At 49.1% G+C, this 25,798-nt stretch overlaps 2 protein-coding genes and 1 long non-coding RNA gene across 5 annotated transcripts in view; 2 read left to right on the top strand and 1 right to left on the bottom strand.

Annotated features, from left to right (window-relative positions):
• The window catches only part of Spata21 (spermatogenesis associated 21), a 26,531-nt gene extending 24,693 nt beyond the window's left edge, over window positions 1-1,838 (top strand). For both annotated transcript variants that reach the window (XM_050152831.1, XM_050152822.1), the window contains one exon: window positions 88-1,838. In XM_050152831.1, the coding sequence (XP_050008788.1) occupies window positions 88-302 (215 nt within the window). In that variant the 3' untranslated portion in view covers window positions 303-1,838. The remainder of the gene's footprint in view (window positions 1-87) is intronic.
• Szrd1 (SUZ RNA binding domain containing 1) overlaps window positions 1,162-25,798 on the bottom strand; it is a 27,963-nt gene continuing 3,326 nt past the window's right edge. The window contains exons 2-4 of one of the 2 annotated variants that reach the window (XM_050152844.1): window positions 8,435-8,484; window positions 6,613-6,864; window positions 1,162-4,070 (exon numbers count right to left, since the gene is read on the bottom strand). In XM_050152844.1, coding sequence (XP_050008801.1) covers window positions 3,968-4,070; window positions 6,613-6,864; window positions 8,435-8,484 — 405 coding nt within the window. In that variant the 3' untranslated portion in view covers window positions 1,162-3,967. Of the gene's footprint in view, window positions 4,071-6,612; window positions 6,868-8,434; window positions 8,485-25,798 lie in introns of both variants that reach the window. The other variant, XM_050152838.1, reaches the window with a different exon arrangement.
• On the top strand, window positions 8,496-12,103 carry LOC126507997 (uncharacterized). Its single transcript, XR_007593690.1, has 2 exons — window positions 8,496-9,949; window positions 11,460-12,103. It is a non-coding gene; the product is annotated as an uncharacterized lncRNA (long non-coding RNA).

Raw genomic sequence — 25,798 nt, 5'->3', positions numbered from 1 at the left:
TTCGCCTAAATTCACTCTATTATGTGGCAAACCAAGGGTTTCACCAGGCTGGCCATGTTCCCAATTCTCGTTTCCCTCCTATTCCAGCTGCCAATATGCAGAGCCCCTATGCCCAGGTGCCCTGCATCCCACTCTGCCCACGGCTGGAGAAGAAGGCAGTCCGTCGAAAACAGGGTAGCCATAACCATTCGGTGCTGGATCAGTGTGTCTCTACAAGCCTGGGCCCTGACCTCCATGGCCTCTTCTTCCAGTCAGGACAGCAAGGAAGCAGGTGGGTACTGAGGGCCAGGGCCTCTTTCTAAGAGACTATGTTGGGAAACCCTTTACTCCAGGGAGGATGGATGGACAGACAGGGCAGGAAAGGCAGCATCCTTTGCTGAAAGCCTGTGTCCTGAGCATTAAGCAGCTGTGACCCTAGTGTCCTCAGGATGGTGGTGTTCCCTGTTTCTCAAGCATGGGAACTCCTTGGTTGAATTACGGGAAGCTTAGAAAACTGGGAAGGAGATGTTCCCTTCAGAGTTCCTAGGGCTTGGGGTCAGCCCCTCAGGTTCCACTCCCTCCAGAAGCGGCCTCTCCCTGAGTACATGGGATGACTCATGAACCTGGCAGGACTAGGGGAAGAGGGCCAAATATGCCCTCTCTTTCTGCCCACCTCTCCTCCCCAGGGAACACAGCTCTGACAGCAGAAAGTGGCTTAGCTCTGTGCCAGCCCGAACCCACTGATCGTCTGGAATCCTGGCTCCAGAAGTTCAAGACCTATAGACAGCTGGGCTGTGGGGCAGGGCATGGTTTTGGGAGTTTGCTTTCATGGCCTGGTAAGCCAATAAACACCAAGAACCTCAGCCTCCGGACTTGATGTTGGTCTCAGCCCCAGTTCTCACCACCCTACTTGACTTACAAAGCTCCAGCATGCCCCTCCGCCCCCAGGTCAGAATCTAGGCAGGACTCATTGAAACTCTGTCTGGGGGAGGGGGAGCTTCCTACTGCAGTGCCCATCTCCCCACTCAAGAGTTGGGAGTCCTACAGTGATGGACTTAAGCCAAGTACACCAGAAAGCCTCAGCCTTAGGAAGCAGCCGACCTCTGCAAGAACAGGAACCCCCCCAGGGCTGGACAAGCAACCACAGTTCGAGATAGGAAGCCAGAAAAGAGGACAAATGCCTGACAAGTTTAAAACATGTATTTAAAATACAATTTATAAAATGCTTAATCTGCCGACTCAGGAGCCCGCGGTGGGGGTTAGGGTGGGGAGCTGCCTGCTACACCAGCAGAGCGAGACTGCAGGGTGCGGCCCTCCCTCCCAGTCCCTTCTGTACAGATGCCCAAGGGTCCCCCCTGGGGTCATATGACCAGAAGCAGGACCCCAGAGGTTTTCTTGAGTCTCTGCTCACCAGGGAGACTGGATTCAGCCCTGCCGGCCCATCCCTGAGCAGAGCACCCCAAGATGGGGCAGAGCAGGGTATGGCAGGGCAGGACAGGGCTGGGCGGGACAGGTGGGCTCTGGAAGGGGCTGATGGCAGCAGATAGGGTGTTGCCTCCTGCCTGCAGGTGGGGAGCACCCTGATTGAGGGGACTGAGAAGGGCTGGTCACCAGACCTGGACCCCCAGCTCCTTTGGTTATAGGCTGACATCAGAGTAGTGGCTCATGGGAAGCGGTTAGCTGGAAGGGCTGAGGCCTGGCTCATTGGGTCCAGGAAGAGCTGGGGGAAGGGACAGTACCATGAAGGCAAACAAAGGGGCAGCAGCCTCAGGTTCCTGCCCCTCATCCCCCTGGGGATTTCCAAGCCAAAGCCTGCAACTTACTTAGAGACAGAAAGGAAGAAAAAAAGAAAAAGAAAAGCACTTATGGAGTTATAGACAACTACAAAAAATGAAAAAAAAAATGAAAAATGAAAAAAAAAACAAACCAAAACTAATAAATCACACACACAGTGAAAAAAATAAACCCACAAACACACACACATACACACACAATCCAAACGGTTTCCCATGCCCTCCCACCTCCCCCAACACATCTGTTTTCCTTTCTTCCTTTCTTTCCTTCTTTCTCTCGTTGTGCCAGCCACCTCTCCATCTAGGAGGTCAAATGCAAGACTGCTGGTGGGCAGGCACAAGTACACTATGGGCAGGGCCTTCTTTGGCCAGAGTGAGATGGGAGAGCCACTCCCACAAGCTCTCAATACGCAGACACCAGCTGCCCTTAGCTCCTACTAGAGGGGGTGGGGCAAGCAGGGTTTCAGCACCCTTCTCCAAAGGACAGTCTGTCTTCCAACCAGAAACCACTAGCCCCTGTGGGTGGGCCCTAGCCTATGAGCTAGCAGCCAACTCCCTACTTGCATTTAAGGGGGTGGCCAGCCCTCCTCCTGAGGCTCTGCTCCAGCTGGCTTGCAGAAGGCCCCTGGTTTCAGGCAGGTCTATGGCCATGCTACGGAAGAGACTCTTCCCAAGGGGAGGATGTTGTGGGCGTAAGGGGCATAAGCCAGGGGACCCAAAGGTGGTAGGATCCTGCAAAACTCAGCTCATCACTTTAACCACCACAGCTGCCCTAATCCCACCCCACGCCACCCACTCCCAAACCTGTGTGCTGGCCAGGAGAGGGGAGGCTGGCTGAGGGATAAGGCGAAGGGCACAGGAAAGACTGCGAAGCCTGAGAGCACCCAGTGGACACAGCTGCCCTCTCAAGCCTCTCCCTATCAGGAACCAAAGCAAATCTCCAGGCTTGGGGACAGAAATGGCCTTCATACCAGCCTCATTCTGCTAAGGGAAAGGGCAGTCGAGGCCTCTGAGAGGCCTGTCAACCATCTATCTGCCTCTGCAATGCAAGTTCTCTTTCCCCAACCCTTCTCCAACTGTTCTACTCCTGTGGTACTCGTTTCACTGGGGAAACGTACCAGTTTCCGAGCCAGGGCCATCACAGATGTGGCACGCCACATATCCTTAAGCTCTCCAGTCTTGCTGGAAGGGACGGCCTGGAGTTCTGAGTCAGGCTCCCCTGGGCTTGTGTTGACAGCAAGCACTGGACAAGTGCCACCACTGCCTGATTCTGAGCCCAGAGTGTGTCTCCTCCCCAACACTCCCTGTCCTGTCTGCCTCTAGACACAGCAAGCCTGGCTGGTAGGGAGCCACCCTGAGGGGTATGGGAAGGGGAAGTCTGTCACTTTCCCCATCTCCCACAATACTAGAGGTGGGGCTGGCGCCTCCCCCAGGCTCTCTGAGCTGTCTCTAGGTAACTTAGTTGGGACTTAGGAAGGCAATATAGGCACAGTGCTCATCTACTGGGGGCTCCAGAGCCCCGCCTTTTCTGGGCAGCAGTAGGAATACAGAAGCTAAGCTCACCAAAATCCTATTGGTTAATGTTTCTAGCAAATTTCCTAGAAACATCCTCAAGTGACTACCAAACTACCCTTCTCAATTAAAAATTCATTAAACTGCTAAAACCCCTTCCATGCACTTTTTCTTGCAAATCAGATATCCGTATAAACAAACAAAAATAGGAAGAAAAAAAAAGGAAAGGATATTTTCAATGGAACTTCCTTTTAAGTGATGGCGACATGCACTTGGGGTGGGTGGGGGAGTTTTCATTTGTCTTTTGAAATCCCAAATTAATGAGCATGATAAACTGTTATTGCTGGCACTGGCTTTACCCCAAGTGGCCAAGTGGCACTGTCTGACCCTCTACTCTGAGTCCTTGGTAGGTTCCCCCAATCCTCCCCTAGTCCCCACCCTTTCCCTTTCTATTGACTTAGGACAGCCCTTGTCAACACGCCAATCACAGTGGGAAGGGGGGGAGGCAGAGGTCACAGTGCATGGGGTTCAAGGTCACAGTGGGCGGAGCAAGGGGGATCACAGTGCAAGTAAGTCAGGTCGTTCCCTCTGCTCAAGTCCAGATGTCTGCCACGGCAGTGCGACCCATGGCAGACAATCCAGGAGGCGATGGTGGCAGCAGCGGCATCCTTTCTTGCCTGCATTTATCTGCGCTGTTTGAAGCCTTGTGACCCATCAGGACCCAAAGGCTGTCTGATCACATTACTGGGCTGCCTGCTGTCTTCGGGTTGGGAGATCCTGGTTGGCCTAAAAGAGGATAAGAGGAAGAAGGCCTTGAGGATATAAAAAAATGCTCAAATAATTGTTTTGTGTGTGTTGTTTGTTGAGTGTGGGGACATGTATGCACAAGTGTTTATGTCTGGCCAAATATTGTCAAGTGTCCTCCTCCCCTGCTCTCTATCTTATTCTTCAAGTCACTGAACCTGGAACTCACTGACTAGGTTGGCTGGTCAATGAGCTCCAGGGATCCTTTTAACCCCTTCACACCCTTCTGCCCCACCCACTTGTAGCTTTGCTTGGCTTTTATGTGGGTGCTGGGGATTCAGGCTGGGGTCCTCATGCTTGTCTTACAGCACTAATGCCAACTGAGCCCCCTCCCAGCCTGAAGTCCCTGAACCTTAAAAAAAAAAAATCAACCCATGACAGAGGTTGGGGTTAGCAGCCAACTGGAGATGCCAAGGCTGCTACTTTGGCAAGCAGACTAGGGACATTTTCCACTTTGGCAGCTCCTGTGGGAAGGAGGTAATGGTCCATGGTCTGTGTTAACTCCTAGCAGTTACAGCACTGCCCCCTTCTCATTTGTGAGCTGAGGGAGTGTGTGCACCCGATCCCATGGAGGGAGGAGTGGCTACGGCAGCACATCTCCCACAGAGCTAACAGACTGCTCCAGCGTTGGGCCCCTAACTGTGCACTCAGGAGTGAACTGGCACCCACCTGTCTGCCTCCTGCTTCCCTCCAAACCACGAGGCTAGCTGCTGACTCCTAGTACTAGAGAAGACAGAAGGAAATGGACTTTTCCCACTCCAGACAGGTGCAGACTAAGAGGAGAAAACAGAACGGAGGTTCCTTCAAGACAAACAGCACTGGACATGGTGACACACGCCTGTAACAGTGCTAGGGAGGCCGAAGGACCACCCAGAGTGCAATGCTGGCTGGGCTACACTGAATTCTATGCTAGCATGTGTGAGAACCTGGTTTCAAAAAGCCAAAAAGCAACCAAAACATCACCAAGCAGGGATAGACAAGGAACTCAATCAACTGTCCAAGCCCAGAATAGCAAGCCAAAGACAGCCTCAGGGAAGAGGACTAGGGCCAGGCTCGGAGGCAGGCTGCCTGCCTAACCAGCTTTGAGGCCAACCATGCAGTCCCCAACACTGGGGAAAAAAGAAAGAACAGTCTGGTGTGGTGTGTTTGTACCCCTACCTCTGGAGAGGTTGAGACAGGACGACTGTCAGGTCAGCCTAGGCTACAGGGAAAAACTGTCTCAAAAGAGACATACAAAAAGTATGGGCTGGACCTGTGTCTTAGCAGAGTGCTTGCCTAGCATGTATGCAGGCCTAGGTTTGATTCCAGTTCTATGTAAACCAGGTGAGGTGTTACATTCCTGGAATCCCAGCAGTATGGAGGTAGAGAAAGAAGGACCAGCATTCAAGGTTATCCTTTATACAGTAGCAAGTCTGAGGCTAGCCTGAGCTACAGGAGACCCTTTCTCAAAAACAGGCTTTTGTGTGTCCCCGTGTGCACTTCAGTGACAGCTGGTATTTTCCTCAACCTTCAATTTCCTTTTTAAAAACAATTTTGAACCGTGTGCATGTACACGGGTGTCCACGTGCACACCAAAGCCTGAGTACGGAGGCCAGAGAACACCCGGCAGGTGGTGGAAAGGTTCCAGAAACTGGACTCAGGCAGCCAGGCTTGGCACCCTGTGCCCTTACCTGCTGAGCCACCTCAGCAGCCTGTGCCCAGCTTTCATGTAGGTACTGGGGATCCAAACTAAGGTTCCCAATGCTTGTGTGGCAAGCACTCTAAGACTGACTAAGCCATGTGTCTTCAGCCTCCTAAGGCAGGTTTTTTTGATTGTCTCTTTTTTTGAGACAGAGTTTCTCTCTAGCTTTGGATGATCTGGAACTCACTCTGTAGACCAGCTTGGCCTCAAACTCATAAAGATCCTCCAGCCTCTGCCTCTCCAGTGCTGGGATTAAGCACTACCACCATCCAGTTCCAAAGGCATATTTAACAAATGTTATGTTATCAGAAAGAAACACACATAATACAAATCTAAAATAATAATAAAAAGACATAAGTGAAATATTAAAATTTTAGCAAAAACTCACACGGGTCTGCTGGGGACCCAGCACCTAAACACTGGACTTTTCTGGGGTCCTGGGCAGAACTTGGCACCTTAATGGCCATCTGCTCACTGGTAAGTATGTACCCAATGGCTGGCTGGCAAGACAGGTACGACCATTACCCTACTTCTCAGACCAGACATCAGATGAAGTAGCTGTAAAGAGTGCGGCTGACAAAGCCCAAGTCAAAGCCCATCCTCTGTTCCCTGTGCAGCCTGCTTCCTGGCGCCTGTAGCTGTGGAGGGGGCCCATCAGCCAACCACTTAACACCCTACAGTACCCCTAGGCTGAAGAAAGCTTCGCTAATACAGTACTTGCCTCTCAAGCTGAGGACCTCAGTTGGATTCCCAGAACCGACATAAAGGTACCTTGCAGGTTGGTGTGGGGTACACTCTGCCTGTTCCTCCCATTGTCCTGCCACTGCTGGCAGCCACACTCACCTGTCAAGGATGGGTTTCTCCTGCTCCTCCTCAGGGCTGGCACTGCCCAAGATCCGTCTCCTGGCCTCTGCGTACTCTGCCTCCCGCTGCGCTAGGGACTTGACAGGAAGGGCTGGCCTGCTGGTGGAGTTGGGGCTGCTGAGCACACCGTTGCTGGTGGGCCTCTTGAGGATGCGGATCTGTGGAGGGGGCCCCGTGGGAAGGCTATCGTCTTGAATCACAATGGGCACTTTGGGAGGAGATTTGGATTTCCTGCTGACAAAGAGCAAACACAACTTCACAAACCCCACAAGGACCAGAAGGCCCATCCAAGCCCACACCCTCCTCACCACTGTCCTCCTCCTAACTAGTCACGGCCCAGGACCACGACTGCACTCCCACTCCTCAAGCGTCACCTTGCCACTAGCTCTGCAGGGCACAGAACCTGCTCCACAGATCTAACTCTGCAGGGGCCAGTTCACCACCTTGTGTCCTAGGACTTCCTCTCCATGCGCACAACAGGCCCAGCAAGCACCATTTGGCCCTTGACACCAAACATTCCATACCCAAAATTCAACGACTTTGATGAAAATCCCAGCTTCCCTACACAGACCAGAGAATGAGAGGCTAGTGAGCTGGGAGCCCCTCCGTCCAGGTCTCCTACAGCGTGTGCTCAAAATAAGACAATAGATAGGCACCTGCTATGCCACCCTATCTGGCAACAAGCAAAACATTTATCAAACTTTCTCTGCCTTCTGGCCAGTGACCTGTGCCTCTCAGAGACAGGCTGCACCAGACAAGCAAGTCACCTCCGCACAAGAGCCTTTGAGCAGAGACATCTCCCTTACTAGGGCTCTCTGTTCTGGTGGGCAGCGGCAGGGCTAGGACGAAGGCCGGTCCTAGAAACAGTGCTTGGCAATGCTCAAAAGAAAAGCATTGTCCAAGGTTAGTGGATGTGCACATCAATGCCAGGTGGCCACAAGCAGAGGTGAAATTCCCCAAACACAAAGAGGCCAACAACACAGGGAGGGAGGAAACAGATGCCACAGATGAGAACTGGAGCAAGGCAAGATTAACACACCAGCCACCAGGCCACCCCAGACCTGTCACAACCACTGAGACCTTCGCCAGAGCCTGGGTTGTCAGGAAGGGTAGAAGCTACGTGCTCTGAGTGGAGTGGAAAGGTCCTGGAGGGGTGGGAGCAGCATGGAACAATGACCATAGGAAGCAGCTCCTGGAAAAGGAAAGGAGCCAGCAGTCTCATCACAGCAGCAGGGAGTCTGGAAAGCCAGTGTGGGGCAGGGGCCTCCCAGAATCCCCTGGGGGAATGACGTAGCTGGTTCTACTCTGTTGCTTGTCCCTGTTACCTAAGCCCAGTACCCACTCTGAAACCCATTTTCCATGCTGCACGGATGGATGTGAGAGAGCAATTATTAAAGGTCTCGCAAGAATTTCCAAGAATCTTCCCTTCTAAGACACCTCATAACAGCCTAAACTGCACGCCAAAGGCCACAGAGAAGCCGTCTGTCCAAACTCTTCATTACAGAAGATACCGATGTCCAGAGGGAAAAACAACTCACCCCACCTCAGAGTCACGGGGCAGTCACAGCTAAACCCAAACCTTGCAACTTGTTACCTTGCCGCTGTCAATGAGATGACCTCACACAGAGCCCACCTAGCCTCATCCCAAAGCCTCAATCCAGGGTCCTGGTCTTCTACTGGGATTGAAGAGCTAGTGCCCAGGAGCCTAACCTTCTAAAGTTATCAGCCTGCTGGGGAACACTGCCTGCCCAGCTCTCCAGTGGCAGAGAGCATGAGCCCTCATGCCAGACATCAGCCTTACCTCTCCTTTTGTGTGATCTTCAGTTTTTTTTCCAACCGTCTGTCTATTTCCTAGAGGAAAAAAATGTATATAAAAGTGGAAAAAAATCTCTCTCAAATAAAAACCTTAAGTCTCTATTTTTCCAAGCTAAGGGCAACGTCCTCTCTCTAGCCAGGGACATGGCTGTGTCCTCCTACTAGACCTGAGGTTTGGGGACCAGGTTCCCTCTGCAGATCCATCTCCCCTTAGCCCCATGACCACACAACAGTTCTGGATCTCACCATTAGGCTGGGTTCTCTGCATAGCCTCCAGCCCCTCTCCTGGACTGTCCTTCAGAGTCACTCCACACCTACCTAGCCAAGTCTTGTCCCCACTCAACTGCTCAAGGACCATATCTGAATTCTGCCTCTCCCCTACCTCTAATCTCCTGTTCCTCTTTTGCACTAGAACAGGACTGAGCTATCAGTCCTCAGAACCCAATGAGCTGCCCCACTTGCCTGCAGCATCCTCAGCCCCTGTACGCCCCATTCAGCCTGCACAACCCAGGCGCCTCCTCTCCCTTGCAGTCTTCTGATCCCCCTGGTGCACTGAGCACCTACTCCTGGGGTTGACTTTCCCTTTTACAGCCCTTCACAGCCACAGTGTCAACCAGCTCAAAATCTAGTTTGTACTGACACAAGCAATCTGTGGCCAGCACTGAGGGAAAGGGGATAGGAGATAATCCTGCTGTTTGTCCCCAAAGTGGACCCAGGGAATCTGAGGGGGAATCAGAGGGAGACTTCTCACTGAACCTAATTACCACAAAGCCAGCACTGCAGACAAAGGATGAGCAGAGACCATTACCCCACACATTTAGGGCCTCAGCCCGGGGGGGGGGGGGGCTCTGTACTGAGCAGCAGGGATTCCAGGTGCCTGCATGTGATGTGGAGGCAGGCTCTGTGTCTCACTCTGTGAGGACCAGTTCCTGGAGGAAGGAGCTATGTGCTCAGCAGTATTTGCTGGAGAGGGCTCTCAGCCACAGGTGATTCTGCCTAAGAGACATCTGGCAAGGTCAAGACATTTTTGGTTGTGACTATGGCAGGTGGGTGAGGTGGGGGCTGCTACTGGGTAGAGACTGTGGTACTGCTAAGTGTCCTGCAATACTGGGCAGCCTCCAGATGAGGAACAGCTTCCAGTCAATGGTGCCCAGGCTGACCCTGTTGCTAAGACACCAGTGTCTTGGCACTCACCCACAAACCCAGCACTAAGGAAGTAGAGGCTGAGGGTGTGGGGGCAGGGGATAAGGAGTGATGTGGGAGTGTCATATATCAATCTGTTGATTTCATTGGTTAAGTAATAAACACACTGCTTGGCCTCATAGGTTAAAGCATTGGTGGGAGGAATAAACAGAATAGAATTCTGGGCGGAGGAGGAAGTGAGGTCAGACTCTGCTCTGCTCCCGGACAGCATGGACGGAGTCCCGGAGAGACTCTGCTCTCAGGAGCACAGACACCATGCTTCACTCTCCCAGGATGGACGGAGGCTAGAATCTTCCCAGTAAGCGCACCTTGGGGTGCTTACACGCATTATTAGAAATGGGCTAGTCCAGGTGCGAGAATTAGCCTGTAAGGGCTAGAGTTCATGGGCCAAGCAGTTCTTAAATGAATACAGTTTGTGTGTTGTTATTTCGGGCGTGAGCTAGCCAAGCAGCCGGGGTGTTGGGGACGCAGCCCTGCCTCTCTTATTTCAACAAAGGAGTTCAAAGGCCACATTCCAAACCACAGCTACAGTGACAATTCCTCAGGAGGGGACCTGCTGTGTTCTACAAGGAAGGAGGCAGTTCAAGCTGGCCAGCTCTATCAGTGATTTACCTAACTATTGTCTATGAGGAGAATCATTATTTAGCAATCTGAACAGCTGTTAGTCTTGAAGTGACTCTGGTGCTCAATCCACTGGTTGAATCCTACAATCAAGCCAACTTTCTTTAATGGTGTTTTCTAAAAGGTTCTTTTCATCTTTCCTAATTTGTATCTCTTACAAACAATACAAAATTCTACTGTCAGAAGCTAGATTCAAGTACAAACACTATCACTCGTTTTTGGCAACACAATATACTGTGCTTGGGAGGCACCGTCAAGTCTCTGGGGCACCTGGAAAGGCCAGAGTACAGCTGAAATACAGTCAATGCACAGAAGACACAGAATGCTCTTGACAGATACCCAGATTCTCTACCAAGCACAGCTCCTGCTAGAAAGGTATTATTCTAGGAATTTACTCTAATGCAGTGCCATTTCAAGAGCAAATGCAATGTCTTACACAGCAACCTCTTTATTTGTGAGCGTGCAGGTGTGTCTGAGTGGATGTGTGGATCCAGAGTCCAGAAGGTGTCAGGTTCCTTGTAAGGAGAGTTACAGATGTTTATGAGCTGCCTAACTGGAGTGCTGGGATTTGAACTCTGAGTCATCTCTCCAGTCCTAAGCCCTCTATTAAGTTCCCCACTGCTGATTCCAGTTTCTCCAACTAATGTAGTTTTCGCATCTGTGAAATTCAAACACTTTCAAACAGAATTTAAACCCAGCACCTGCTCCAGTCAAGGAAGGAGCTAAGTTTTATATATAAAGGGACATACCTGGGGCAAAAGGCTTCTAAATCATTGGCTCTGGGGCTGGAGAGAGAGTTCAGAGGTTAAGAGCACTGGCTGTCCTTCCAGAGGTCATGAGTTCAATTCCCAGCAACCACATAGTGGCTCACAACCATCTATAATGAGATATGGTGCCCTCTTCTGGTGGGATCCATTCAGGCAGAACACTGTATTCACAGTAAATAAATCTTAAAAAACAAATATAACATTGGCCCCAGCTAAAGATAGGGACAGGCCACTGCCAAGGTTTGGCTGACAAGACAGGGTGTGTTTTGTGCTATTTTCAGAAGTTTCCAAGTCATGATTTTTACAGGGGAAATGATTCATTGATTCATTGTGTGGATTCTCACTTTCCTATGCCCACAAAGGTCAGAGGACAGACAGAGGAGAGCTGCCCTGATCCAGAGTCTGTGCTTCCTTCTCTAGGGCTACTGGAATAACCATCTTCCCAGGACCTGCACATGGTGCAGGGCAGAAAGAAGCCCTTCATGAAGACCCACCTGAGTAAATACGCCTCTGTCCCCAGCCAGTCACACCCAGCAAATAAATGTGGCACGCTGTTTTACTGTTTGTTGAAAGTAACACCCGACACTGAGATGAACTACTGGGAAAGTTCCTGTCACCTTCCCAAGCCACACCACTGGCACCGCAAAAACTACGACTGCCATGCCAGCCATCCTGCAGGCAGGGTCGCTTTACAAAAGCGGAGGAAGGCCTCCCATCAGACACAGAATGAGACCCGGTGGAGCGGAGCTGGCCACTGGCAGAGTGCTCAGTGAGCAGAGGGAGACCTCTCTGCCAGCACCAGGTAAACAGCTCTGGGCATTTGCTCCCAGGCTTGTTCTGAGAAACTGAGCTCAGTTACACCCTCTCACAGGACAGACTTTTCTATTTTCAGGAACCACACAGGCCTACACTGCTGTGTCATACAGGGAAGCATCAGCTTGGAGATTCCAGTCTCAAATAAGGATCAGATTACCATTATTATTTTTATTTTTTTACAAAGATGCCCAGAGTCTTGATGGTGTTACCGAATCCCATGGCTAGGACAATAAACACTGAAGCCATGACTTCGTTCTGAGTGGACACGGGGCAAAGGGGGACATAAATACTCCATGGGCAGCTGAGTATTCTCTGGGTGTAATGTGCCTCTCCTAAGTGGGTCCAACTCCATGTAAAAAAGATCAGCTTCTAAACCTGACCCAGCTCCACTGGGCTATACCATGTGAACACTGAACATGGTAGATGATACCATGCCTGTGATCCCAGAGCAAGGAGACTAAGGCAGGGTGGAATTCTGGCTCTTCCTTAGGGGTCCCGACTTCACTTACAGATAAAGCAAAAGACTCCATAAGGCAGAATGAATCCAGAAGGACTCCAGCCTACACAGAGCAACCTGGTCTCAAAAGAAAAACAAAAATGACAATAACACAGGTAGGCTATTCTTGGTCTGAAGAATCCCAAAGCCCAAAGCCAGAAAAAGAGGAACCATGGGAGGAAGGGTGGTGTTTTGGCAGGTAAAGGAGTGTCTACACCCCCAGGTGAATGAACGCAGACACCAGCAGTTCCTAGTGAACCCACGGGAAGTAAAGTTCAGCTTTACTGCTGTTGATGCCCTTCCCCTCAGTGTGTGGACTGTAGAGCCTCCGGCAGGAAGCTGTGGTGGAAAGCAGGGGTATGATGGGGAAGAGCTCATTCTGGAGGAGGGGAAGAGCAAGGAAGGGCCTCAAATAGACTACTTTCTTACTGGAAAAAAACTTTTACATGTTTTGCCTGCATGTATCTATGTATACTGCATGCAGAAGCCAGAAGAGAGGCTGAAGAAACGATGATTCTGCTGTTAGAACACTGATTGTTCTTCCTGAGTGCCCAGGTTCGAATCCCAGCACCCATACAACAGGTCTCAACTGTCTGTATCTACAGTCCCAGGAAATCTAACGTTTTCTTCTGGTCTTGCACACATTTGTACAAACACATACACAGACAGAATACCTATACACACACACACACACACACACACACACACACACACACACACACACACATAATAAGCTTGGCACACACTTTTAGTTCCAGGAACCCAAGGCTATTTATACAGTAAGACTCTGTCTCAATAAATAGATTTTTGAAGTTTAACACCGACGGTGTGAATGTACTTGTCATGGTGCATGTCTGAAAGGCAGAGGCTATCTTTCAGGAGCTGGTTCTCTCCTTCTACCATGTGGGTCAGGCATCGCAGCAGTGAGCCTTTACCCGCTGAACTGCTTCCCCAGTCCCAGCCTACTTTTACAAAACTGTTATAACCTGTGTGGGAACAGGGAAGACAAAAAGGGCAGGGGTATGTGTGAAAGGCAAGGCCAATTACACAGAAGGTTTGTTCCTATGACATTCAGAGGTGGATAGAGCCAGGGATGGTGGCTTATGCCTGAGACACTAGCACTTGAAAGGCTGAGGCTGGAGGTTCACCATAAGTTAGATATCAGTCTAGATCACATAGTGAGCTCCAAGTCAACCTGGGCCACAGAGTGAGGCACTAAATCAGAAAATAAAAAATAAAACAAAAACAATAAGCTGGAGAGATGGCTCAATGGGTAAATTGAGGACCTGAGTTCTGATCCCTAGCACCCAAGTAAAAGCTGGGCACACCATACAAGCCTATACCCCAGTCCTGTGGGTGGAGGTGATCAGGTCCTAGGAGCTTGATGGCGCTTGCTAGTTAGCAAGCCTAGCTGAAATGATGAGCTAAGATTAATGAGTGACCCCGTCACACACGCGCACACACACAAATGTATGAATGAGGGGGAGATTGATAAAGCCAACCTCTAGCCTCCAATCCCCACCCCACCCCAAGACAGGGTCTCTCTGTGTTGCCTTGGCTGTCCTTGAACTCAGAGATCCGCCTGCCTCTGCCTCCTGAGTGCTGGGATTAAATGTGTGCGCCATCACTTCCCAGATTGACCTACAAATTTGCACGCACAGGTAAGTCACCAGACTTACACCACACACACACACAAAGATGTTGGCCAGACATGATGGCACGCATATACCTGTAATTCCAGCACTTGGGAGAATGAGAAAGTATTGCCACAAGTTTCCAGCCAGTCTGGGCTCCATGGCAAGACTGCATCACAAAAAATGAACAGCAGGCTGGAGAGACTGCTTGCTTGGTAGTTAAAAGTGCTTGCTGCTCTTGCGGAGATCTGAGCTCTAGCACCCATACCAGGTGGCTCACTGTCTGTAACTCTAGCTCCAGGGGATCTGAAGCTCTCTTTTGGCCTTGGTTGGCCCCTGCTTGCATGTGTACATACTCGGACACAATATATGCATACAAATAATAAAATAAATCTTTCAAAAATGGGGCTGGAGCTGGGTGGTGGTAGCACGTGCCTTCAATCTCAGCACTTGGGAGGCAGAGGCAGGAGGATCTCTGTGAGTTCAAGGCCAGCCTGGTCTACAGAGCAAGTTCCAGGACAGCGAGAGCTATACAGAAGAAACCCTGTCATGTAAAGAAGAAAAAAAAAATGGGGCTGGAGAGATAGCTCAGAGGTTAAGAGCACTGACTGCTCTTCCTGAGGTCATAGATTCAATTCCCAGTACCCACATGACAGCTCAGAACCATCTATAACTGTAATCCCATGGCATCCAATGCTTTCTTCCGGTATACAGACATACATGCAGACAAAATCTTTAAAAAACCAAAAGCCAGTCAGGTTTTTCTACTTGGGGAGCAGAGGCAGGCGGATCTCTGTGAGGTCGAGGCCAGTCTGGGCTATGAGACTTAGTTCCAGGACAGGCTCCAAAGCTACAGCAAAACCCTGTCTTGAAAAACCAAAACAAACAAACAAACACACCACCACCACATTAAAAGGTGGATGAGACACAACTCAGTAAGGTGAGAAGGCGAGAGGAAGGGGGAAGGGCAGAGGCCAGAAGTCGGGCTATTTGGGGCCTCTGTGCGAACAGCAGCAGACAGTACTACTGCAGCTGTCCTGTCTCGACAGGAAAGGTCAGGAAATGTTTCATCAGTTCATTCAGGGGTAGCGAAGCCCTGAGGGACAGAGTTAAACCAGCCATGCCCACAGAAGAACATGCCCAAATACTCCCCAGGAACTCTGCAAGAGTGGGAGGGAGTACCTTGTCCTTTCTGGGGCTTAAACTGCTGTTGCCAGCTCCCCACCCCGCCACAGTATCCAGCCAAAGGAGAAGATGGTGAGCCCCCTCATCCCACCATAGCAGCTAACATGACTTCTTTGGTGACTACTGCAACCAACCAACCTAACCCTTAAGAGTAGCAAGCTGCTTTCAATGAGGTTTTGGCTCTAGATTAGAAAATGCCCCCTTTTATTGGCAATGCAGTCAGTAACTTTCCTCAGGTAACTTCTACCCATCTTTGTCAGTTTCTGGCTTTTCTCTCACACTCAAGGAATGACCACTGACCGTGAGTTTCCTGAAAGTGAGTATGTTCCAGAGCTGGGTGGACAGCAGGCAAGTCTCCAAATTGACCAGGACCAGTACAAGCGTATGTGCCGGGAGAAATGCAAAGAAGACATCACAGGGCTGGCCCGGTGTCCCCTGACACACCTTTAATCCCAGCACTGGAGAAATAGAGGCAAGGCAGGCAGACCTCTGTGTGCCAGTCTGGTCTATATAGCTACTTCTGGGCCCACAACAGACATTGGTAGCCATGTCCTTGGTTCAGGGTGGCCAGTGTCATGACCCAGTAGAGTTGTGGTCCTGGCTAAGGCACCTCATGGTTCCCGTAAACTTGGGCAGGATCCTGGCTCTTCCTGAGGGTCTCAATTTCACTTAGGGACAAAGCAAAGGAATTCAGAAGATAAGACAAGTATGGTGTCTCACAGCTGTTTTCCCAGCTTTTGAGAGCCTAAGGCAGGAGGATTACTTTGAAACTGAGGCCAGCATGGGCTACAGGTAAGACTGTTCCAACAACTTCATAAGGAGAACCATTCTGTAACAGCAAGTCTGCTCTACGACAGAACAGTCAGAAGGTCCTGCACCTTTAAAGGGCCATCTCTAGTCCAGATGTGCAGCCCACAGAGCCCATTTCTGTGCCTGTGCTTCAGCCCTGCAGTTTTATATGTCGGCCAGGAGCAGAGACACTGGCTCGGATTGACTGGGTTAGCTGTCCCTGCTCATTCTACTACTGGAACCACCCCCCCATCCTTGGGGAAGCACCCAAAATTCAGGTTCAAAAATTAAGCAAATGTCCAAGATAGTCTAAATTATTATAAACACTACTATATGTGCTTTTCATGCCTTTAAAAATTATAAAAGCAAACCTGAAAAAAAATCCAACTATGTACAAGGCTAAGTTAAAGTTCACAACAAAAAGCCAAAAACTTGAGGGGTTGAGAGAAATGTTCTCTGAGAGGCTGAGGCCACGGGGACTCACAGTACAGATTTGGGTAAGCCTGTTTTCCGTTCCACTTCCCACAAAACACCCCTCCCTTTGTTACTCCCACAGTGAGGGAAAACATTCCACTTTAATTAAGTAGGTCACCACAGGGCACAGGATCTGGCTCTGACTCCCTCTGAGGAAGCCTAGGCTTTGTCAGTCGGGGTCTTCGTGCTTCTCCTTCTCAAATGAGGGGAGAGAGTTGGAAAGCATGGTTTGATAGATGTCCTCAGCCTGGGGGCCAGAGGTGAGCAGGCCACAGAAGCTGTGTGCTGTGTGAGCAGTACTGTGCAAGACCAGAGCACGGAGAGCCAGCCATACTGCTATACAATTCAGGAAGCGTGGAACAGATAAAAGCAAGAGAGGGGGAGGGGGGAGGCAGGGGAAAGGAGGATGAAAAGATTAATAGCAGGAAAGAAAGAAAAGAAGACGCTTCCCAAAGGGTGGCGCCTCTGGACAGGTTGGTATTACCTGTCAGGGAAAGGTTCCCCGAAACCTCCTTCCCGCCAAGCACTCAGCGCTCATGGTGTCTGCACTGAGAGACCCCGGAGAGCCCTCGGGACACCCTCTACCCCCACACTAGCTCTAGTCATGCATCTCAAGCTGCAAGTGCCAAGTGTACACCAGAGTTCCCTCTCACTTTAGAGTGCAAAATAGCAGTTATAATCTTTTAATGATTAAAAAATTAATTTTATTTATTGTATTTTATGTGTGAGTATGTATGCTCTACCATCTGTGTGCTTGCTGATTGTGGAGGCCAGGAGACAGCATCAGATCCCCTGGAACTGGAGTTACAGGGTGTTGTAAGCCACCACACAGATGCTGGGAATAGAACCCAGGTCCTATGCAAAAGCAACAAGAGCTCTTAACTACTGGGCCATCGCTCTAGCTCCATATTTAAAAATCTTTAATATGGAGTGCATGATGGAATAATACCACTCTGATACATTGAATAAAATTTAAAATATTAGCCTGGTTGTGGTAGAGGGAGCTCTGTAAGATCTAGGCCAGCCAGGGCTATATGATGAGCCTATCTTAAAATAAAATTAAACACGCCAGGTAAGATAACACACACCTTTAATTCCAGTACTCAGGAAGCAAAGGCAGGTGCATTCCTGTGAGTTTAATGATAACCTGGTCTACTTAGTAAGTTCCAGGACAACTAAAGGTATATAATAGAGACTCTATCTCAAAATACTGAAAGAAGGAAGGAAGCACTTTGTGGCTCACGTGGCACCTTCCTCTGGACATGGTTTTATGATCAGAATAAGACAGTCTCAGTACAAAGGGTTGGTTTCTTTTATTTATTGTTTGTTTGTTTCAAGACAGGTCTCACTATGTAGCTTTGGCTGTCTTGGAACTCATATATATATAGACCAGGCTGGCCTCGAACTCAGAGATCCACCTGCATCTGCCTCCCAGGTGTGGATTAGAGGCCCGTTTCTATGTTCAGCCTTTCTTTTCTTTTAAATAACTTATTTAACTTTAAGTGATTGGTATGAAGGTTTCAGATCCCTTGGAGTTGGAATAATAGACAGTTGTGAGCTGCCATGTGGGTGTTGGGTTCCAGGTCCTCTGGAAGAACAGCCAGCGCTTCAACCACTAAGCCATCTCTCCAGCCTCCCTTTCTGTCTATGCTTATTTATCTTACACACTTGGAGAGTGGAGGTTTTCACCTTCTACCATGTGTGTCCTGGGGATCAAACTCAATTTGCAAGGTGTGGCAGAAAGTGCCTCAACTCACTGAGCCATTCCATTGGCCCTGAGTTGGTTTCCTTGGAGATAGGGCCTTGCTTGTAGGTAGGCCCTATCTCACTCACAGTAATCCTCTACCTTGGCCTCCCAAGTGCTGGGATTACAGACATGTACCACAGCACCTGACTATACTGTCCAAACCTTGTATAGGTTCACAGTTTTACGAACACTGATAAATATTTAGTGTCAGATCGACTCAGACTTTAAGAAGTAACAACCCATGACTGTGGGACCACCCCAGCCTGCTTCATGTACCATTTTAGCAGCTCAGGCCAAAGGCGCTAATTCCTGTTTACAGGCCACTCAGTTCTGTTTTCAAAATACATACTAAACTTTCTTCCCAATGACAATCCAAATCACCAACATCCCCTGGTTCTTGTCCATTCCATCTGTATTCCCCATAGCAGCCAGAGTGAGACTTAAAACCGACCATGGTTTCCTACTGTACAGCAATACCATCTACTATTTCCACCAAACCTGGCTCCCAGCAACTCCAGCCTCACAGGCCACCTTCCCTCCCCATCTAGCCACCATACTGGCCGCCACTGTTCAGCAGGCAAAAACAATTCCAATCCATCCCAAGGCCCACGCACTCAGTGTTCCCTCCTGAAATGTCCTGGTAGGTTTGCATAGCTATCTGTGCACTGAAGTATTATTTTTTACTCTGTTCTGGTATTTTTGGGTTTGGTTTTTATTCTTTGAGACAGGGTCTTTCTACATAGCCTTCCTTGGCTGGAACTCACTATGTAGACCAAGGCCTTAAACTTAAGAGACCCACCTGTCCCTGGAACTGAGACCACTCCTGCCCCAACCTCCCAAAACTCAAGATCCAGGTGCAGACACCCCACAGTTCTCTCACCTTTGGCCTCTCAACCCCAGGTTTATACTGCACTCTGCCCAGGCATCACTACTCTCTGTGCCCCTGCTGAGTGTTTATGAAGCATACGCCAGCCATCTCACCCAGCAGAGCTCTGAGAGCAGATGCTTCATGCACCACACTTGGCCCAAGAGCCTAACACAATGCCCAACACACCAATTTGTTAATAGTCCTGATGGAGCAATTTTAGACCTGTCCCAACTCTACAGATGGAAAAGAACCAATTCTGAGAGTTATGTCACAACCACAGTTCCAGCATGACTAAAGCCAGGATCTCAGCTGGGCTTATCAGTGTCCAAGGAGGTGATTACACACATTCAAACTGGAGCTAAGGTTGGCTGGGGTGCAGTTCAGAGGCAGAACACGGGCTAGGCAAGAGTGAGACTTGTACCCTCCACTGAGTATGTGGACTTGTGTGTATGCAGCCCTCGGTGGGATAGCAGGATCTGTATCCTCTAACGCAGCACCTTCCCAGGTCACCATCTCCAATCCCTGCCACAACCATGGGGTGTAACCAGCCTTGTGCACCCTCAAGTGGCGACTTGACAAATGACACACAACTGGTGATGGAGTCAACCAGTTTTTATACCCAGGCAGGCCAGGTTCAAACGAATCCAGGTTTCCCAACAAGGGCAGGATGACTTCATGGTCAGGCAGGCTACAAAAGGAAATAGTTCTTCAGCAGAAACCAGACCCAGGAATTTAAAAGGACCCCAGCAGAGAGGGCCTCAGAAAGTGAAAACTGCAGCCCTGACACAAAGGAATGTTTGACTTTGGACACTTCATCAGTCTCAGTGTGGGAGGGAATTTGTGCAGGGCAAATAAAACAGGGCAAAGTCTACAGCACTCCGCTCTGTGAGGTTATTTGTTTAATTCTTTTACCAGTTTGGTTTTCACACAGCACTGAGTAACAAGACTTGTAGAGAAGAAACAGAATATTAGTCCTCAGAGACCGCAAGCCAGAGAGACCCCTGGGCAGGCTTAGGACCTGGGAGTCCTCAGGCTGTGCTGCCAGGGGCTGGAGGGCAGTGACTGTAACACCCACAGGGAGCACAGCTCTCACCCCAGCCTTCACTGGCCCTGGGTCGAATCCAGCAATCAGGTTTTACAAACCAGGGTGAAGCTGAGAGGCAGGAAGCAGCTGCCCCAGAACCAGACCTGGCATGAAGCCCTCGGTTTCTAAGGCCACATGCGGAAGAAGCAGGGAAGCAACCATTCTTCCTCATGAAGACACCTTGCCACTTCTCCCAAGGAAACTCCCAAGTGGGCAGGCTTTGGAGGACTAATCAAGCTACTATGACACCACCTCCAATTTTATTTGAACACTCAAGGGTGCTCCTATCAGTCTAGCTTGAATCAATCAGTGACACTCAGCAGGCAGAAGAGAACACAAATGGATCATGAGACAAAGAGGGGACTCCAGAAGAGGAGGGCAACCAGGACCCAAGTGAAGGCAATCAAGCCCAATAATCCTGAGCAAAAAGTATTTATAGTCTTTCACCTGGCCAACAAGTTATCTCAAGCCAGATGAAGAAAGGGAAGTCGAGGCAGGGGCCCACAGGGGCTACACAGTGAGACAAAATAAAGGAAGGAGTGTTTCGTTTATGATTTCCACCAGCCAGTACCTCTCTGGCAGTCACATTTTGGGTGTTAAAAAGGGCTCTTAAGCATTCTACTCAAGCACAACCCTGTTAAGAAGCAGGTCAAGGTCATGTGGGGGAGGAGCCTCTAAGAACTCAACAACGGAGCTGGCAGAAGCACTTTATCAATGAACCACCTGGTGACAAGCAAATGCTAACAATCTCAACAGGACTCAGGACCAAACCCACCACCCCAGTTTCCTCTCTTTGACCTCGGAGGTCAGTGACGATGACCACAAAGGCCTAGCGAGCGCTCACTCTACTGTCTCACAGACCCTTCCACAAAGGAGCTGTAGATTCTGGGTCATAGTTCTGTTCACCAGTCAGCCTTGCAAAAAAGAACTGACAGCAGGAGGGTCATCATTGCTTTGTGTCCTGGTTGGTTTTATGTCACAAGCCAGAGTCAGAGAGAAGGGAGCCTCATTGGAGAAAGGGCCTCCAGAAGATGCAGCTGTAAGGCATTTTCCTGATTAGTGATTGATGGGCGAGGGCCCAGCCCATTGTAGGTGATGCCATCCCTGGGCTGGTGGTCCTGGGTTTTATAAGAAAACAGCCTAATTCCCCGCCCCCCCCAAAGGCATATGCCTTTAAGACCAGCACTCAGGAGGCAGAGGCAGGCAGATCTATGAGTTCAAGGTCAGCCTGCAGTACAGAGTGAGCTCCAGGATAGCCAGGGCTACGTAGAGAATCCCTGTCTCAAAAAATACCAATGCATAAATAAGTAAATAAATAAGAGATAATCCTGACCTCTCCAGACTCCTATACAACTCATCCCAGCACCACATTTCCTATTCTTTTAGGAACAGAATGCCTTACTTCCTGTGTACAGAGGGGATGTCTCAGCACCAGGGACAAGATAAAATACATAAAAAGCACTGATGGGATTTATTTCTAATTCCTGTGGTGTCTGTTTTTTTAATTTTAATGTTTGGATCAACATCCTGCAAGAATAAGATGTTAGGAAGCCGTGTGTCAGAGCCTAACACAGTTCAAACTATTCATGTATCGACATTTCTGGAGTTACTAAGAGTGCTTCTGATGGCTGCCTGGCAGAGCTCTCCCCAGTCACCACAGCACTACCTAAAAACAGCAGAGGGCTGCGGCTATAAGCCAGTGGTACTTATGCCTACTATGTACAGGCTCTCAATTCAATCTTTAGCACCACAAAAAGAAATAATAAATTGATTTTTAAAAAACTGCATACTGTGTACTTTGGCCAGGAAGTGGTGAAGCACACCTTTAATCCCAGCACTTGGGAGGCAGAGGCAGGTGGATCTCTGTGAGTTTAAGGCCAGCCTGGTCTACAGAGCAAGTTATGCAGAGAAACCCTGTCCTGAAAAACAAGAAAAAAATTCTGTACTTTGGCCACAGGCAGGTAAAGTATTTAAACACAACTTCCTCCTAGGAACCAACAAGTCTGTCTCTGTCTTCAACAGGAGAAATAAATAGTCTATGTTATTGTTATGTCAATGAGGGAAACATTAAGAAAACACACTGTACACTGTGGAGGCCAGCTACCTGGCCCAGCGAGGGACCGATGTTCATTCAGGGTAACCACTGTCCTCTAGAGGAGATGAAGGGACCCAAGAACATCTCCACAATAGCAACATTTTCTTGCAGGGTTTCACCAACAGCTTTAGAGAACCACGATTCTCTCCTGCAGAAGGCAAGGCCTGCAGTCCACTGCAACCATGGCAGCTCCCTGAGTGCCCAGAGCACGCTGAGAACAGGCCCCTCGTGCAGCTCCAGTGAAAAGGGCTGGAAGCCACTGCTGAAAAGCTCATTATCCTCCTTTCTCTGAGGCCGGGAAAGCAGATCTCTCTCCAGAGTTCAGGGAACAGCCACCTCACAGCCATCATGACTATACTGACCAAAAGATCTGCAGAAAAGCCCTTCTGAGAGCAAGCACTGCAGGTCCCAGGACTCAGACAAGGAACTGCTGAGAAGCCTTCAGATTTGGCAGATCTGGGTGTCCTCTTTACCGAAAAGATAAACAGAAGGGAACTGGTACCAGAGAGCCCCAAACTAACTCATCTGTTGTTTTGTGCCTGCTACACAGTCAACTGCACACATTCAAAAGTGGCCTTGCAGAATATGGCCACTCCTCCAAAGGTAAAGATTTAATTTCTTAAATGAAAATCCAACTACATCTTGCCTCTGCTAAAGGAAGGGGAGCAGGGAGGCACTATTTAAAAGTTTCCACTGCTTTGCGGACAAAGTTGCAGCTCCCAGAAGCAAGTTCAAAGCACCCCTGCAAGCCTCTCTGGCTCCATCTTTTTCCACTGAGCCCTGCCAACCTTAGTGCCTCCAGCCAGAGGAAATACTTGCAGTGTTCCCAGCTCTCCCCACACGGCCTCATCCATGTATGCACTGGCCACACTACCACCTGCCCAGGGACCAGACAGGACGGCTCCGCTCAGCTCAGCCTTCAAATCTTCTTTTATTTATTGTTCCTCTTTTTTCCTGAGACAATCTCCCTGTGTTACCCAGGCTGGCCTCAAACTTATGATGCCAGCTTCCTGGCTCTTGGTCTTTCAAAGCCCACGACAGCATAAGCTCCCACACAAGACCTTCTCTGCACCCCATTTGTGCTTCTACAAAGCGTTGTTGTTCTCTCACTGGACAAGGCCATAGTGCCCAATGCACACCGATATGTTCATGGATGGGTTTTTCTTTTTTGTTCTTCTTTTTTTTCTTTCTTTCTTTCTTTTTGGGTTTTTCAAGACAGGGTTTCTCTGTAGCTTTGGAGACTGTCCTGGAACTCATTCTGTAGAGACACACCTGTCCCTGCCTCCCCTAATGCTGGGATTAGAGGCATGTGCCACCACCAACCAGCCTCCATGGACACTTTCTTATGGGCTTTTACACTACCAAGCATCACTGATGGGGCAATGTCCGGATGACTGGCTCACTCGGGTGTAAAGTAAACATACATCTGAATTCTCAATCCGGAAGACCAGTGACCTAGTTATCCTTTAACTTGCACAAGACATTTTCTTGGGCTTGGAACTGAGCTCAGCAGTAGAGCCTCTGCCAGCACACACGAGGCCCTGGGTTTCATTCTTAGTACAGCCAATTAAAAGGGGGTGGAAGAGCTTGAGTGGAGGTACATATTTATAATCCTAGCGGCAGGAGGACCTTAAGTTTAAGGGCGCCACAAAGACCCTACTTTTAAAAAAGAAGACTGTACAGTGGTAAAGGCACTCAATACCTGAGTTCAGCCCTGGGAAGCCACATGGTGGAAGGGGAACCAACTCCTGTTTTCTGACCTCCTCATACAAGCCCAACCCCCATAATAAATAAGTATGAAAAAAAGATACATTTTCTTCCCATTAGCTGCTTCATTTGAGAAAGAAAAAAAAATACAAAGGAAATCTTAGGGACATAGGGAAATGAGAGGCTGACAATACTTTATAACCACAAACCTAACTTCATCTATCTTTATTCTATACCTTATTCTAGCTGAAGGGCTCATCACCAACAAGATTAGTTTGGCCATGTTTTATAGATTTCTTTTGTTTAAACAATTGGTGTATATAAACTAGTTTCAAACCATCAGAAATGAGGCTAGGCATGATGGTGCATGCCTTTAATCTCAGCAGAGGCAGGTGGATCTTTGTGAGTTCAAAGTCAGGCCGATCTACATAGTGAGTTTCAGGACAGTCAGGGAGAGAAACTGTCTAGAAGAACAATTGCTGATCTAGTTTCTGGAGCAGGAAGATGCCTTCCAATTACAAACCACTCTCATTGCCATTTGAGTTTTGCTGAAGATAGAGGACTCAATTCAAAATTTGAAGCAGGGGAGAAGGTATACGGCAGGGGCAGTGCCTGTGCTTAGCGTGGGAAAGCCCGGTTATCCTCAGGGCACTCCCTGTATCAACAGTGGCTCGCTTCTCCATTTCACCTCCCCACCAGGAACGTTTTTTAAAGAAGCATTTCTTTGGGGAAAGGCAAACTGAACTGTCTTTAGCATGTGGCTGTGATCCTTCTGAAGAAACACCCAAAGGAGCAACTGCACAGAAGGGAAACACCCACAGACGAGCAGCAGCTTGTTTCCAGAATACCCAAGGCGATTCAGGCTGACCCTTCCTCAATGGAACGACCACTCTATACTGGGGAAAAGACACTCAAGAAGGGAAAAAAATGACTTCAGATCCTGACATGGAAAGACATTCTGACATGACCCAACTTTGTAAAGTTAGAAGGCAGCGATCCCAAGGATAACGGCGCTTCTGGATCCACGGAGTCTGGTCATTCAATTTTACAATCAGCCAACTCCCATTTGATAATTTTTTTTAAAAGATTTATTTATTTATTATGTGTACAACATTCCTTCCATGTGTGCCCGCATGCCAGAAGGGGGTCTCACTATAGATGGCTGTGAGCCACCATGTGGTTGCTGGGAATTGAACTCAGGACCTCTGGAAGAGCAGTCAGTGCTCTTAACCTCTGAGCCATCTCTCCAGCCCCCCATTTGATAATTTTTTTAAAAGATTTATTTATTTATTATGTATACAACATTCTGCCTCCATGTGTGCCCACACGCCAGAGGAGGGCACCAGATCTCATTAAAGATAGTTGTGAGCCACCATGTGGTTGCTGGGAATTAAACTCAGGACCTCTACAAGAGCAGCCAGTGCTCTTAACCTCTGAGCCATCTCTCCAGCCCCCGCCCCCCAATTGATAATCTTCTCTCCGCTTCCACCCAAGTTTTCTTCTACTTGCTTGTTTTGCTTTTTTCGTTTTTGAAGACTGGGCATATTCAAAACTCATTACCAGTAGGGAGACCAGGTAACCTGCAACTAAGAATTTTTATGCCAGCAACTGCCTGCATCTGAAAACTATGGAGAGTCGACTGGATGTGGTGATGTGGATATGCTTCACTCCTCCTCAGTCTCCTCCTCCAAAGGTGCACATTAAGGGAATCAAATTCATGACCGACTTCAGAGGCCAGGTGGGGTAGCCCACGCCTGTAATCCAGCCTTTAGAAATACAGAAGGCTGAGTCGGGACTATTCCTTTGCATTTGAGCCAGCCTGAGCTATAGTGTGAAAGGCTGACGCTTGCAGACAAACAAAACA

The sequence above is a fragment of the Alexandromys fortis genome, unplaced genomic scaffold (assembly GCF_014885135.2).
Source record: "Alexandromys fortis isolate MF-2015 unplaced genomic scaffold, M_Fortis_MF-2015_v1.1 scaffold_26, whole genome shotgun sequence".
In the NCBI taxonomy this organism is placed as follows: Eukaryota; Metazoa; Chordata; class Mammalia; order Rodentia; family Cricetidae; genus Alexandromys; species Alexandromys fortis.
Note: the sequence above shows the minus strand (reverse complement) of the source record. Positions and strands in the feature narration are given on the sequence as shown.